Consider the following 17,381-nt stretch of genomic DNA (forward strand, 5'->3'; position numbering starts at 1 on the left):
TGAATGTTTTGCCCAAATGCAAGCCTTTTGTGGTAGACAGAGCAGTTACTCAATTCTTATAATCTTAGCTTTTAGCACACCTGTATGACTCAGCATAATTCCATTCACGAAGTAGCCCATTGTAAAGCCTCTTATCAGTTCTTGTTAACTTCTGCCTTATGCAAAACATGACCACATTGTTTTGGAAGTTTCTTTTATAAAAGGTACATAAGTACAACCTCAGAAAAACAATTTAATACATGAATTGGTATTAGAATTAGCAGTAATTAGTTAAAAGATGCAACGTGAGGTAATATTTACCTTTGTCTGCTGTGACTTGTAGTAATGGTAGAAGAACAAATTGAAATGTTTCAGATATTCTGGTTTCAATTCATATACACCATGTCCAGACAATCCTGGCTTTCTAGAGAGAAGACAGCAGTTAATTGCTTGGTCTAGTTCAGTTCAGAATGCCATAGCAATCCATCCTTTCTAGTTATAACCTGAATGGGCTTTCCATCATTTAAAAATGCAGATACAGTAGCCAGTGGCATTGTCACTGGGCGAGTATTTCCGAAGCCCTGACTAATGTTCTGTTGAAATGGGTTCAAATCATATCATTGTAGATGGTCAAATTTGAATCCAATAAAAATCTGGATTTAAAAGCTGTCTAGCCATGCCAATGTAACGACTGCTGTCTGTTTTAAAAACCTATCTGGTTCACTAATACCCTTCAGAGAAGGAAATTTGCTGTCCTTACCTGATCTGGCTTACATACAACTCCAGATCCAGAGCAATGTGGCTGACACTTAACTATCCTCTGGGCAATTAAGATGGACAACAAATGTTGGCCTGGCCGGTGATGCCCATGTTTCATAAATGAATTTTAAAAAAGCAATGTGCAATGTCCTGTAATTAAGCACCCTCAGTTTCAAAGGAATGCAAAGTGCTGGAGCTGACTACAGAATCCACTGGAAAGGTAACACGTTTACACATCAGTTCACCTTTGGGCTCCACTTCACTTTTGTTTTACTCTTTTAGCCTGTGACTCTCCAGAGAAATTCATAAAACAGTGGATCTATTAATCCACAGCTGAGAGTTTAGTTCATCAATGTCAGTAACAAGGGAGATTATATAATAGAGGATTGTACTACCTTCAGAAGATTTGGAAGAAATTTAGAATGGTCAAGGAGTGACTTGGTCAAAGTTTACATGACTTAAGAGAAATTTAAAGGGGGCCAAGACAGAAACTACTTTTTACTGATCGGAAAGTTCAGGACCAAAGATCTGAATCAGACCTTGCAGAAGTGAAATTAGGAAAATTCGCCATGCACAAAGGTGGCAGCTCCTTGGAACTTTTCCCCAGAAATTACAATAAATCAGCGACTTTGAAGGAAAAATTGATCTGAGAGTGGTTATTTTTCTTAATCAAAGATGTGAGGAATGTGGGAAAATGTAAGGTCTATGAAGTTAGGTCACAGATTAGTCATGATGTCACTGAATGGTGGAACAGGTTTAGGTTGACTCTATGCGATCAAGAGGATACGCAGAATTTCTTTCTTGCACATTCAACAATCAGAGCAATGTAACCTTGTGCTCAGGAGATGTTGGAAAATTCTGGCAACAATGGGGAAGAAAACCACACAATGCCTTGTGCTGTAGGATGTATATCCTGATAGATGACATTCAACAATTCAGAGAAAAAAATAGATGACAATAAGCCATTGCTGGAAATGCCACAGTACTCCCTGAATTACTTGCCAAGTAAAAATAAAATGCTTTTGTATCTCAGTTATAGAAATGATGTCAGCCAGTTGGTACAGCGGAAACTTCTTAAGACTAAGATCTAAAGTTATCAAAAAAAAAGCATTCCATGGAAAAAGAACACTGCCAATGTGATATAACACAGCAGTTGGAAAATTGTTAAGCAAATATACCTTCTTTATTCAAAAGGAGAGAAATAAAAAATAACCAGGAAACTATGGTCCAGTTAGCTTCACATTTGCTATAAAGATGATGTTGTTATTAAAAACACATTTGTACTGCACTTTGCAATAGTTAAGACAATCAGACAGAACATAAGAAATAGGAACAGGAGTAGGCATTTGACCCACTGAGCCTGCTCTACCATTTAACAGGATCATGGCTGATCCGCCATTTAATAGGATCATGAGTGATTCGACATTCCTCATTCCCATTTTCCTGCCTCTTCCCTGTAACCTTTGATTCCCTAACTGATCAAAAATCTCTCTCACTTTTAAAGACTCTGCTCCCTCTGTGACAAGAAGTTCCAAACCCTCTCAACTCTCAGGGCAGAAATTCTTCCACATTTCAATCTTAAATTGTGCCCCGCCCCCAAACTCCATGACTATGTTCTCTGGTCCTAGACTATCCCTTTAGGAGTCACATCCTCTCTGTATTTACCCTGTCATGCTGCTTAAGAATGCTATGAGATCACTTCTTATCCTTTCTAAACGGCAGCGAGTAGAATCCCAACCCATTTAGTGTTTGTTCAGAAGACAAATCCTCAACACTGGGAATCATCCTCGTGAATCTTCTGAGCTGCCTCCAAAGAAATATCTTTTGTTAGGTTAGGGGACCAAAACTGCTCACAGTATTCCAAATACCATCTCACCAGCACTTTGTACAGATCCAATAAGACTTCCCTACTCTTATATGCCAACCTTGTTGAAATAAGGGCCAGCATTCCAATTAGCCTTCCCAATTATTGGCGTATTGGCTTTGTGTTTCATGTACAAATATCTCCAAGTCCTTGAGTGCTGCAGCTTTCTGCAGTATTTTGTACCCATTTAAATAATGCTGTTCTTTTGATCCCCCTTCCAAAATGAACACCACATTCTCCCATACTATATTCTCCATTTGAAATCTTTTTGTCTACTTACTTAACCTATTAACATTTCTGTAAATTGTTTACATCCCTCTTGCAACCTGACTTTTTATGTTTGCATTGTCTACAAATCTGACTCGAATAGGCTTGGTCCCTTTCTCCAAGTTATTAATGTATATTGTAAACTGATCAGTGGAACCTAGTGTGTTGCTAACATGAAAACCTAGATCGATATGCCACGGAGCAGCGATTCTTGGTCTGGTAATAGGTAATGAGGCAGGTTTAATAAATGATTGCAGCAAAATATCCCCTTGGCAGCAGTGATCATAAAACGATGAATTTAATATTCAGTTTGAGAGTGAAAAATTTGGGCTGGAAACAACTATGTTTAAGTTAAATACAGGGAATTACAATGAAATGAGGATACTTAGCGACAGTGGAGTGGGCAGATAGGTTAGCAGGAGAGATAGTAAACAAGCAGTGAGAGAAACATTTAAGGAGACAATCATGACTCCCAGCAAAAATATATCGCAGTGAGGAGGAAGGATTCTAAGAGAGAGATAAACCTACCATGAAGGAGAAAGTGAGGACTGCAGATGCTGGAGATCAGAGCTGAAAATGTGTTGCTGGAAAAGCGCAGCAGGTCAGGCAGCATCCAAGGAGCAGGAGAATTGACGTTTAGGGCATGAGCCCGAAGAAGCCCTTCCTGAAGAAGGGCTCATGCCCAAAACGTCGATTCTCCTGCTCCTTGGATGCTGCCTGACCTGCTGCGCTTTTCCAGCAACACATTTTCAGCTATAAACCTACCATGGTTAACAGAAGTATATGACAGGATAAGTGGAAAGAAAAGACATAAAAAACAGCAAATGTCAGGTGTTGGAAACATGTCTTTGATGTAATGTTTCTATCAGGACCTCGATATCTCCTTCGGATAATCGAGGTTCCTCTGTGTAACATCTCTGGACTCTTGTTATTTCATTTCTGCAGGCTTCCTATTTTTCTGCCGTCCCTTTACCTGTGAACATCTGCCCCCAGTCAGCTTTTGAAGTTTCTTGCCTAATACTGTCAAAATTAGCCTTCCTCCAATTTAGAACTTCAACTTTTAGATCTGGTCTATCCTGAAACATTAAGCTGCCAGACTTGTCCATCCCTGAGCCATGTTTGTGTAACTGCTATGTTATCCCAGACACATGTTCCTAATCATACCCCGAATTCATCTTTCCCTGTGAGGTCTTTTGTATTAAAGTTAATGCAGCTTAATTTATCAGTTCTATCATGTTCTCTGCTTTCCTCCTGCCTGCCCTGAGTGTTTGACTTGTTTCTTTTCTCAACTGTACCAGTCTCAGATTGATCTCTTTCCTCACTACATCCCTGGGTGCCCCCCGTTTACCAGTTTAAATCCTCCTGAGCAACTCTAGAAAATCTAGTAAATCTCCCTGCCAGTATTTAGTCCCTTTCCAATTCAGGTGCAACTATACTTCTTGTGCAGGTCATTTCTACCCCAGAAGAGATTCCAATGATCTAAAAATGTGAATCCTTCTCCCATGCATGAGCTCCTCAGCCACGCATTCATCTGCTCTATCCTCCTATTCCGACCCTCACCAGGTTGTAGCACCAGGAGTAATCCTGATATTACTATCCTTGAGGACCTCCTTTTTAAATTCCTGTCTAACTTCCTACACTCTCCCTGCAGAATCTCATCCTATCCCCTTCCTATGTGTATAATGACCTCCTGCTGGGCCCTCTCCCCTAGGAGAAATTTCTGCACCCTCTCTTGATATCCTTGATCCTGGCACCAGGGAGGCAACACACCTTTCTGATTTCTCGCTGCTGGCTGCAGTAACGTCTGTCTATGCCTCTAACTGGAGAGTCCACTATCTCAATTGATCGCTTGGAATCAGACGTACCCCTCATTACATTACAGCCTGCCCTGATAACAAAAATTTGGCTGTTCGTGTTATATTCCCCTGAGAGTGCATCACCCCCAGACTTTCCAAACCAGCATATTTGTTTGAGATGGGGATAGCAAGGAATATAAAAACTGACAATAAGAGCTTCTTTAAATTAAAAAAGGAAGAGGGAGAGGTCAAAATGAACACAAGCCACTTAGAAAATGAATCTGTGGACATATCTATAGAGTCATACAGCATGGAAACAGACACCTCAGTCCAATCACTTAATGCCAAATATAACCCCAAACTAAACTAGTCCCACCTGCCTGCTCCTGGCTCATATCCCTCCAAACCTTTCCCATTCATGTATCCATCCAAATGCCTTTTGAACGTTGTAATAATACCCGCATCCCCTATTCCCCAGGAAGTTCATTCCACACGCAGACCACCCTCTGTCTCAAAAAATTTTCCTCATGTCTTTTTGAAACCAGTTTCCTCTCACCTTAAAAATGTGCCCGCAGCCTTGAAACTTCTCATCTTAGGGAAAAGACAATACCATCAACTCTACCTATACCTCTCATTATCTTATAAACTTCTGTCAGGTCATCTCTCAACCTCCTATGCTCCAGTGGGAAAAACTCCCAGCCTTTCTTTATAACTCAAACCTTCCATACCAAGCAAGCCCAGTATTCAGCCCATTCCCCTCTAAATCTTCCCCATCCATCCACCTGTCCAGATGACTTTTAAATGTTGTAATTTTACCAACCTCCACCACCTCGTTCCACACACACACACTACCCTGTGCATGAAAATTCTGCCCCTCAGATCCCTTCTAAATCTCCCCCCCCCCCCCCCCCCCCCCACCCACCTTAAACCTATGTCCTTTTGTTTTGGATCCCCCTACCTGGAAAAGGAACCTTCACTATTCACCACATCCATGCTCCTCATGATTTTATAAACTTCTATAAGCTCATCTCTCAGCCTCCAATGCTCCAAGGAAAAAAGCCCCAGCCTATTCAGCGTCTCCCGATAGCCCACACCCTCCAATCCCAGCAACATCCTTCTCAATCTTTTCTGAACCCTTTCAAGTTTCACAATATCTTTCCTATAGCAGGAAGATCAGGATTGAGTGCGGTGCTCTGTGCAGCCACAACAGGGCACCCCAACTCTTTCACTCAATGCACTGACCAATCATGGCAAGCATGCCAAATCCCTTCTTCACCACCCTGTCTACCTGAGACTCCACTATCAAGGAACTATGCACCTGCATTCTAGATGCCTTTGTTTGGCAACACTCACCAGCATCCTACCATTATCTATGTAAATCCTGCCCCTGTTTACCTTACCAATACGTATGGGGAATAACAAATGGCAGAGGAGTTAAACAAATATTTTGCATCGGTTTTTATGATGGAAGATCTACCAAACATCCCATTAATGCTAAACAATACGGCGGAAGAGTCAAGTACTATCACCATCACTGCCAATGTGAAAGCCCTATTCAATATAGAACAATTAACTTAACATCTATGTTGCAAGACTGTTGATAGAGTCAACAAGGTTTTGTGAAAGGGAAATAAAGTCTGACTAACTTATTAGTTACAGCTCTTTGAAGAAATAACGTGCAGTGGTTAAAGGGAAACTTGTGGATGTACTATAAGTAGACGATTTCCAGAAGGTATTCAATAATGTTTCAAATTAAAGATTATTGTGGAAAATAAAAGCTCATGGTACAGAGGGTAATAAATTGGCATGGATAGAAAATTGACTGGCTAATAGGAAACAGACATGAAGGAAGGGATGGAAGATATTTTTCCAAATTTCTGATGAGACAAAGATAGATAGGAAAAGTAAATTGTGAAGAGACCATAAGGAAGCTACAAAGGCATGTAGTTAGACAGGCTAAGTAAGTAGGAAAGATCCGGCAAATGTAGAAAAATGTAAAACTGTCCATTTTAACAGCAGCAGAAATAAGGTGTTATTTAAACAAAGAGCGACTGCAGATTCTGTGATGTAGAGAGATCTGAGTATCCTAGTGCATGAAACATAAAATGAAAGCATTGATGCACAGCAACTAATCAGGAAAGCCAACACAAATATTATCATTTATTAGAAAGAGAACTGAAGTCAAAAGTAGGGAGGTTATACTTCATTTGTACTGTGCATTAGTGAGCCCATATCTGGAATATTGCATAGTTTAGTATTGGGCTCCTTAGATAAGGAAGCATGGAAATGTTTGGAAGCAGTTCAGAGAAGACATATTAGATTGGTACCTGGAATAAGTTAAAAATCACACAACACCAGGTTATAGCCCAACAGGTTTATCTGGAAGCACTAGCTTTCAAGGCCCTGCTCATTCATCAGGTGATTTGGAAGCTCGTGCTTTCTCAAAAGCTAGTGCTTCCAAATAAACCTGTTGGACTATAACCTGGTGTTGTGTGATTTTTTAACTTTGTTCATTCCAGTCTAACACCAGCACCTTCACATCACGAATACTTGGAATGATCAGGTTCTCTTATGAGACTGGGTCAGGTCAGAAGTCACATGACCCCAGGTTATAGACAAACATATTTGTTTAAGATCACAAGCTCTCAGAGCGCTACTCCTTCATCAGGTGAAGAGAAGCATATAAGCACAGAAATGATAGGCAGAGAGATCAAACGATTATATGAGTGATGTGAGTGGAGTGTTGAAAGGCTGAATTACAAGTCTCTGCAGGTGATCAGAAGTGTCAGACAGTGTGAGTAAAATGTTAACAGCTGAATAACAAGTGAAAAGATGACATATGATGTAATTATTTGAGTTAGAGAGATAATTACAAAAAAACAAAAATACAATGGTGCTGGAGACAAACCAAATGGCCAGAATAACATGATAGATCTAAGAGTCGCATGCCAATGGTCTAACCGAAGTAACAAGCAATCCAAAACTGTACAGCCTGATTAGGTGTGGAGAGCATAGGTTATCAAAGGGATGGTGTCAAAACAAGACAGTAAGGGAGATTTTACAAATACAGAACAGCATGGTGAGGTTACATGAACCCAAGATCATGAAGAAGACCGTCTTCGTGGGTACAGGGCTTGGCTATCAGTTTCTGCTCGACAATTCTGCGTTGCTGTGCATTTCAAAGGCTACTTCAGAGGACATTTACCACAAGTTTGGAGGCTGAATGTTCTGGACCGCTGAAGTGCTCCCTGGCTAGGAGGGAATATTCCTGCTTGGTAAATGCTGCACAGTGTCAATTCATCTGCTGTTGTAGTGACTGCATGGTCTTGCCAATATACCATGACTTGGGGCATCTTTGTCTGCAGCGTATGAGATAGCCAACATGGGCTGAATCATAGGAGCATCTGCCCTGTACATGGTGGGTCGCAATCCCATTTGTGATGGTAGTATCCATGTAGATGATCTGGCATGTCTTGAAGAGCTTGCTGTGTTAGGATTGTGGGGTGTTGTGGTTGGTGTTGTTCTGAACATTGATCTGTCTAAGGATTGGCAATTGTTTGAAGGCTAGAAATGGAGGCATAGGATTGATCTTGGTGAGATGTTCATCATCATCAATGACATATTGAAGGTGGCAAAGAGCATGGCATTGTTTCTCCACTCCAAAAAAAAACTGGAAAACGAGGGGTCCTCTGCCAATCGTGCCCTGTGTCTTATTTTTAATTTTCTGTAATTATCCCGCTGCGTCAATTAGTAAAAATCACAGCTTATTTCTTTACTTGCTACTCAGGTGTTAACACTTTACTCACATTGTCTGACACTTTGGATCACTTGCAGAGACTTGTTATCCAGCCTGTCAACACTCCATTTCCACCGTTAGTACCATCTTTTGATCTCTCTACCTAGAAATTCTGTGTCAAAAAGTGTGGCGCTGGAAAAGCGCAGCAGGTCGGGCAACATCCGAGAAGCAGGAGAATTGATGTTTTGGGCATAAGCCATTAATCAGGAATGTGGAGGGGGAACGGGCAGAGATGAATAGGAGGATGGGAGTGGGGCTGGGGAGGGTAAGATGGCTGGGAAAGCGATAGGTGGATGCAGGTGGGGAGTAACAGCGATAGGTCTGAGGGATGGGTGGAGCAGATAGGAGGTATGGAAGGTGGACAGCTAGGATAGGTCAAGAGGGTGGTGCCAAGTTGGAGGGTTGGATCTGGGATGAGATAGACGGAACTGTTCTTCAGCCTTAACAACTTCTCCTTCGAATCTTCCTACTTCCTTCTGATGGGTTAGGCTTACATCCACTGCAGTTTAGAAAGGTAAAAGGAGAGTTGATAGAAACGTACAAGATCCTGATGGGCCTTCACATGGTGGATGTGGAGATAATGTTTCCTCCTTGTGGAAGACGCCAGGTCTAGCAAGTCAAAAGGGGTGTCTATGTAAGACAGAAACAGGCAGCAGGAAGGGGAAGTAGATTGATTCTTGGTAAGGTTCATGTTCAAGAAGGGCAGTAGAGATGACCCAGATAATTATTGACCTTACTTCTGTTGTAGGAAAGGTTTTGGAAAGGATTATAAGAGATAAGATTTATAATCATCTAGCAAGCAACAATTTGATTCCAGACAGTCAACATGGTTTCGTCAAGGGCAGGTCGTGTCTCACAAACCAAGGTGACCAAGATGAGGGTAGGGCAATTGACATGGTATACATGGACTTCAGTAAAGCCTTTGATAAGGTTCCACACGGTAGGCTGTTGTAAAAAAAATGCAGAAGTATGAAATTGAGGGTGATTTAGCAGTTTGGATTAGAAACTGGCTTTCTGAAAGAAGGCAGCAAGTGGGTGGTTGATGGAAAATATTCAGCCTGGAGTCCAGTTACTAGTGTTGTACCACAAGGATCTGTTTTGGGACCACTACTGTTTGTCATTTTTATAAGTGACTTAGATGCAGGCATAGGTGGATAAATTTGCTGATGACACTAAAGTCCGTGGAGTAGTAGACAGTTTGGAAGGATGTTACAGGTTGCAGGGGGACTTGGATAAACTGCAGAATTGGGCTGAGAGGTGGCAAATGAAGTTCAATGCAACTGTGAGGTGATGCACTTTGGAAAGAACAACAGGAAGGCAGAGTACTAGGTCAATGGAAAGATTGTTGGTAGTGTGGATGTGCAGAGGGATCTTGGAGTCCATGTACACAGATCCCTGAAAGTTGCCACCCAGGTGAATAGTGCTGTTAAGAAGGTATACGGTGTATTAGATGTCATTCGTACAGGGATTGAGTTCCGGAGCCGCAATATCATGCTGCAACCATACAAAACTAGTGTGGCCACACTTGGAATATTGTATACAGTTCTGGTCCCCATATTTCGGGCAGGATGTGGAAGCACTGGAAAAGGTGCAGAGGAGATTTACCAGGATGTTGTCTGGTCTGGAGGGAAGGTTTTATGAGGAAAAGCTGAGAGACTTGGATCTGTTCTCACTGGAAAGAAGGCGGCCAAGAGGGGATTTGATAGAGACATACAAGATGATCAGAGGATTAGATAGGGTAGACAGTGAAAGTCTTTTTCCTAGGATGATGACGGCAGCTTGTACGAGGGGGCATAACTACAAATTGAGGGGTGATAGATTTAAGACAGATGTCAGAGGCAGGTTCTTTACGCAGAGAGTGGTAAGGGTGTGGAATGCCCTACCTGCTAATGTAGGCAGCTCAGCCACATTAGGGAGATTTAAACAATCCTTAGATAAGCACATGGATGATGATGGGATAGTATAGGGAGACAAGCTGAGAATAGGTCACAGGTTGGCACAACATCGAGGGCTGAAGAGCCTGTTCTGCACTGTATTGTTCTATGTTCTACAGGATGTGAGCATGGTTTATTGTCCATCCCTAATTGCCCGTGAGATGGTGGTGACAAGCTGCTTTCTTGAACTCTGCAGTCCACGTGCTGTAGGTAGACTCTCGATGCTATTATGGAGAGAATTCCAGGATTTTGATGCCGTGATGCTGAAGAAACAGCGATATATTTCCAAGTCACGATGGGAGTGGTTTGGAGGGAAAGTTACAGGTGGTGGTGTTCCCATTTATCTGTTGCCCTTGGCTTTCTGCATCATAACAGTCTTAAGTTTGGCAGGTGCTGTTTTAGCAACCTTGGTGAATTTCTGCACATTTTTGCGAACTGACCATCAGTGCAGAGACAGACTGAATGGTTGAGGACATGGTGCTAGTCAAGTGGGCTGCTTTGGCCTGGATGGAGTCAAGCTTAAGTGCTATTGGAGCTAAACTCATCCACGGTCCTAACTTGTGCCTTGTAGATAGTGGACAGGCTTTGGGGAGTGAGGTGGTGAGTTACTCGCTGCGGGATTCCCAGCCTCTGACCTACTCTTGTATCCACAGTATTTACATTGCCAGTCCAGTTCTGGTCACTGGTAACCCCCAGAATGTTGATCATGTGGGTTTCAGGGATGGTGACCGTATGTAAGACAGACAGTTTTGATTAGTAAACGATCAAAGGATCTGATGAGAAGGAAGGAGAATGGTGTAGAGGAATATATCAGCCACAACCGAATGGAGCAGGTGGACTGAATGGCTTCTGTAAGTTACCTTCCAAAAAGAGGCCATAATACGATTTCCTCTTGTTGGAAACCGTTACTGCCTGGCAATTATGTGATGCAAATGTTACTTGCCACTTGTCAGCCCAAACCTAGGTATTGTTCAGATTTTATTGCATTTGGGCATGGACTGCTTTAGTGAATGAAGAACTGCAAATGGTGTGGAACATTGTGCTACTGCAAACAACATCTTCACTCTGACCTTCCAATATAGGAATGGTAATTAATGAAGCAGCCATAGATGGTTGGGCCTAGGACACATTACCCTGAGGAACTCCTGCAGAAATGTTCTCGAACTGAGATGACTGATTTCCATCAACAACAAACGTTTTGTTTTGTGCCAGGTTGGACTCTGATCAGTGATGAGTTTTCTCCACGATATTCATTGATTCCAATTTTGTGAGGGTTCCTTGATGCCATATTCGGTCAAATGCAGCCTTGATGCCATGGGCTGTCTCTGACACCTTGTCCAGAGTTCAGTTTTTTTGTCTATGTTTGAACTGAGGTCAGGAGCTGTATAGCCCAGGTGGAACCCAACCTGAACATGCTTGATTGCACTGTTGATGACACCTTCCATCACCTTACTGATGATTGAGGGTAGACTGATGGAGCAGTAACTGGCCAGATTGGATTTTATGCACAAGACCTACCTGGGCAACGTTTCCACATTGTTGGGTAGATGCTACTTTTGTGGCAGTAGCGGAACAGCTTGGCTAGGGGCGTGGAAAGTTCTAAAACACACAAGTCTTCAGTACTATTGTTGTATGTTGTCATGGTCCATAGCTTTTGCAGTTTAAGCACTTCCAAACATTTCTTGATATCACGTGGAGTGAATCGAATTAGCTGAAGACTGACATCTGAGATGCTGGAAAGCTCTGGAGGAGGCAGAGATGGATCACCCACTTGGCACTCTGCCTGAAGACTGTTGCAGAAGTTCAGCCTTACCATTTGCACTGATGTGCTGGGCTGCCCCATCATTGAGGATCTGGATATTTGTGCAGCATTGTCCACCAGTCAATTGTTTAATAGTCTACCAGCATTCCTAACCGGACATGGAAGGACTGGAGAGCTTAAATCTAATCCATTGGTTGCGGAATCACATAGCTCTATTATTTTCTGTTTATGGTGCTTGACACACAAACAGTCCTGTTTTCTAATCTCATCAGGTTGATACCTAATTTTTAAGAATGCCTGGTGTTGCTCTTAGCATGCCCTCCTGCACTCTCCATTGAACCAGGGTTGACCTTCTGGTTTGATGATAATCATAGTCATAGAGTCACAAAGGTCTACAGCACACAAAATGCCCTTCAGCCTATTGTTTCTGATTGGCACATACCTGATGAAGCACTTGACCCATAGCTTTGTATGCCTTGGCATCAAAAACATCAAAATGTTTCTTAAATGCTCTGAGGAATGCTGTATCTACCAGGAAGATATTTTAGATTCCCTCCAGCCTTGGTGAAAAACGTTTCAACATCCCCACTAGCTTTGACCTAACCAACATTTTATACAGTCCAGCATTCACCTCAGCTAAAGTTAAGTATCCCAAATGCCTTCCTAATGGTTGAGTGGGTGATATGCCAAGCCATTAGGTATGCAGATTGCGCAGGAGTATAATTCAGCTGCTGTTGATTGTCAAGACACCGCATGGTTGCTCAGTCTTGAGTTACTAGATCTGTTCAAAGTCAGTTCCGTTTATCAGGGTGATAGTGCCACAGAACAATACAATGGAGGGTATTCGCAACATTAAGGATGGACTTTGTCTTCACAAAGACTGTGCGGTGGTCGCTTTTTCCGATATGCACATGGACAGGTGAATCTGCAGCCAGCAGATGACTAAGGATGAGGTCAAATGTGTTTTTTTCCCCTCTTGTTGGTGCCCTCACCACCTGCTGCACAGCCAATCTTTAGGATCCAACCGTCCTGATCAGTAGTCCTGCTGCCAAGCCACAAATCCCCCACCCAGAGTACATTCTGCACCTTTGCCACCCTCAGTGCTTCCTCCAAGTGCTGTTCAACATGGCACAGTACTGATTGGATTAAAGTGGCAATCAGCATGAGAAGCCTTGTCATGATGCCACAAGACATCATAGGGTCCAGAATCAATTCTGAGGGCTCTTGGGCAGGTTCCTCCTGAGATACTACTGTGCCACCACCTGTGCTGTGTCTGCCCTGATGGTGGTGGTGTTTGGGACAATGCCTCTAAAGTATGACTCTGTAGGTTTGGCTATGTCAGGCAGTTCTCCCAATTTTGGTACTAGATGTTAATAGGGATGATTTTGCAAGGTCACCTATGCTTGTTCCCAGGGCCTTAGTTGAGATCAAGTGGTCCCTTCTTTTTATTCCTTTTCTCCTCTCTAATTGCTGTTACAACTGAAAGGTGTGCTACATCATTTCACAGGGCAGTTAAGAGTCAATCACATTGCTGTGGGTCTGAAGAAAGATCAGGTAAGGTTTCCTTCTCTAAAGCACACTAGTGAACTAGATGGATTTTTTCCGACATTCACAACAGTCATCACTAATTCCAAACTTTTTTAAAAATCCAGATATTTTTCTATCATCAACTGTGACCAGATTCTAACTAGGAAAACTAGACTTACTTGGAATTGGGCACCTGATGCATAACATTTTCTAGGTATCTGGATTAATAGGCCGGTCACATCCCATTATGCCATCGCTTCTCCTACATTATCGTGGAGTACAGTGGAACCTCGATTATCTGGCATTTGATTAATTGAATTTCGGATTATCCAGACAAGATTGCAAGATCCCGATGCTTAGCTAACAATGTTATCTGGCTTCAATTAACCGAACGAAATACTGCCTGCTCATGTCCTTCAGATAATCAAGGTTCCTCCGTAATTAGATCAGCCACAATCTTACTGATTGTAAGGTTAGGGAGTGGTTTATTTGTGCTTCTAATTCATACATTCATACTGTTCACAACCTCTGTACATATAATAATAATAATACTGGTTATTGTAATGTTCCCAGTATTATCAATGTTGAAGGTTTGAAATGAAAAGTATAACTTAGTGGAGTTGTAATTCCAAATTAAAACATCTGCAAGAAAAGGTGGTTTTGAAAAGTCACAGGTAGGAGGCTAAATGAAAAGTATAGTTCTGACCTCAAAACCTAGTGATATTAGTACAGACTGCTCAGAAAAACACAGCAAACATCAAACAAAGTTGAGTTGGTAAAAAAGTCATGAATAATTCTTATGGAAAACCAGACTTACTTGAAAGTGGCCACCTGATGTATAACATTTTCCAAACCAGTTTCATTATTTTCCTGTTAAAATAATTTAACACAAACATCAATTTTCAGACTTCTTTTCTATCAGTGCACAATTACTACTGCAAGTTCAAATTAACATTGTTCAAGCGAAGTAAAACATTCTTTAATGATGTGAGATGTTGGGTCAAAAGGCCTGGTGCTGTCACCTTGTACGCAATGTGTAGTTCTACCAAGCAAGTGTACATTATTGAACAGCATATGTTGGATTGCAGCAATTCTTACAAGATCGATATTAGATAGTAAAGTGAAATCCCGGCGTTTTAAATAAAGAGGAAAGCTAAATGTGGGGGAAAAAAATAACAGGACAAAGGCACATTAAGCAAATTCTGCAGTACTCTTCTGTGTTTAATAATTGGAGAAAGTGACGACTGCAGATGTTGGAGATCAGAGTAGAGAGTGTGCTGCTGGAAAAGCACAGCAGGTCAGGCAGCATTCGAGGAGCAGGAGAATCAACATTTCAGACATAAGCCCTTCATCAGGAAAAAACTGCTTTTCCAGCACCACACTCGTCGACCGTGTTTAATAGTCTGTAATAGCTTGCACCTGAAGCGTAGCAACAAGCCTTACAGATATATTACAAATAAATTCTGGTCATAAATCAGCAGCTATTCTTAAGCTATTAATGATCATTGATCAGCTATCAGCTGAAGTTTTGTTTTCAGTACTGGCCACTAACCTCTAGGAAAAGCATCAAAGCCTTGTACAGGGTGCCCCTGAGAAGATTTACTAGAATAGGTCAGGGATGAGGAAACAGTGTTATGTACAGAGTCTCGGAGGCTGGCATTGGAAATTTAATATGATTGTATTTAAAGTGTATACAACTAAATCACAATTTATCTATTTTATACGTAATATAGAACTGATGCTATAATTTATAGTAAAGGTTTATTATATAGAATTATATAAAATTATATTAAACACTCATCTCACATTATGTGGGATTTTAATAGAGTACTTAGGAAGAAATTCTTGCCGTTGACAGCAAAGTATATAATTAGCTTTAATCAGCGAGAAAAGAGAAGAGGTTTTGTTTCAGCAAATTGTTCGAACTGGACTCTATTGTCAGGCATGGCAGCACAAATATATTCAAAAGCAATTTCCAAATGGAATTAAACAAACAATTTACTATAAGAAAGCCAGCAGGTTATGAGGAAAGAACTGGGAATTGAAACTAATTGAATAGCTTTTCCTGAGAGCAGGCGTAGGCAGAACCGGTTGATCTGTACTGTTTAGAATCATAGAATGCCGACAGTGCAAAAGAAGGCCATTCAGCCTATCAATTCCACACCATCCCTGTGAATAACATCCCATCAAGCCCCATCCTTCTACCCCATCCCTATAATCCGACATTTATTATATTAATCCACCTAGTCTGTGTAACCCTGGACATTATGGGCAATTTAGCATGGCCAATCTATCTAACCTGCACACCTTTGGGCTGTGGGAGGAAACCAGAGCACTTGGAGGAGACCTACAGAGACATGGGCAAACTCCATGCAGACAGTTGCCCAAGGATGGAATCAAACTCAGGTCCCTGGTGCTGAGAGGCAACAGTGCAACCACAAACACTATGCTGCCTGTTAAACTCTATGATTCCATAACTGTCTGAGAAACCAGATCAGAGATTAGGTGAGTGTGAATTTGCAGTGGTGGAACTTCTTTCTTAAAGCCAAAAGAAGGGGTCTGTTCTCAATGCATACTGCTAGAATGCAGACTACCAAAAATCTAGAGTAGGAAGAAATCTGGAAGCATATCATACAGGCTGAGAAAACTATGTTCCCAAACTAAAGGTAAACCACATTTATATATAATTTTCTTCCCTTGCTGAAGTATCAGCAGGAATAACTCCAGGGAATCTCTCAGTTTCACTTTACATTACTGACCCACAGTTTATCAAGATCCAAGATTTTCGAATATTGAAATTCTACGGTCTGATCCCACTCCCATCCTAAACCACCTCCACTGGTTCAGAAAAGCCCAGTGAACGACTTATACCCATTTCTTAATTTATCATCCCACTACCATTTATCACCTTCCAGTCCTTAACACTGCCCTTGCTTTCTTCTGCTTCACAGTAGCTTAATCGATACTGATGAGATTTATCAGAATGGGACAAGGCATGAGGGATGATGATTAAATGGAGTAAAAACAAAGTGCTGGACAAACTCAGCAGTTTAGGCTGCATCTGTGGCGGCAGAAAAAGAATCAATGTTTTGACCCAAAGAATCTTCTTTGAGACAGTTATGCAAAGAGTCTAGAGAAGGTGGGATTCGAGATTTCATTAGCATTCCACAAATGTAGGGTTTTGACTGAAGAGAGATAGAACTTGTCATTACCGGCATGGACCTAAGTAACCTGATAACAAAGGTGTGCCCTCTAGAACTTTCTATCTGGGTCTCTTCCCAGCTACTTTCAACATCACCACAAAACCCTCCTCTTCAACTGTGTCTTTGGTTCTCTATACTAGCCTCCTATTCTTCAAAAGGATGCTTCACAAGTGCAATTTGTTATCAAATCAAGTGGCAATGTTGTTTCAAAACAGCAGCACACAATGCCAGTTACACCAACAGGGTTATATGAAGAAGAGTGAGAGAAGACCCGTGGAGTTCATAAAGATCAGCATCGACAAGCTGGACTGATAGAGACATTCTGAACTGTCTACTCTTGCAATTCCTTGCATAGATGTTAATAAAGGAGTCAAAATGTAACTGCAGGAAGTTGCAAGGGGTTGAGGGAACATAGAACATTACATCGCAGTACAGGCCCTTTGGCCCTTGGATGCTGCACTGACCTATGAAATTAATCTTATGCCCAGCTAACA

General features: G+C 41.6%; 1 protein-coding gene across 2 annotated transcripts in view; it reads right to left on the reverse strand.

Annotated features, from left to right (window-relative positions):
* Nucleotides 1-17,381, reverse strand: part of ubr1 (ubiquitin protein ligase E3 component n-recognin 1) — a 220,515-nt gene that overhangs the window by 109,292 nt on the left and 93,842 nt on the right. For both annotated transcript variants that reach the window (XM_072569440.1, XM_072569439.1), the window contains exons 22-23: nucleotides 14,502-14,554; nucleotides 301-403 (exon numbers count right to left, since the gene is read on the reverse strand). In XM_072569440.1, coding sequence (XP_072425541.1) covers nucleotides 301-403; nucleotides 14,502-14,554 — 156 coding nt within the window. The remainder of the gene's footprint in view (nucleotides 1-300; nucleotides 404-14,501; nucleotides 14,555-17,381) is intronic.

Source organism: Chiloscyllium punctatum, chromosome 4, assembly GCF_047496795.1.
Source record: "Chiloscyllium punctatum isolate Juve2018m chromosome 4, sChiPun1.3, whole genome shotgun sequence".
In the NCBI taxonomy this organism is placed as follows: Eukaryota; Metazoa; Chordata; class Chondrichthyes; order Orectolobiformes; family Hemiscylliidae; genus Chiloscyllium; species Chiloscyllium punctatum.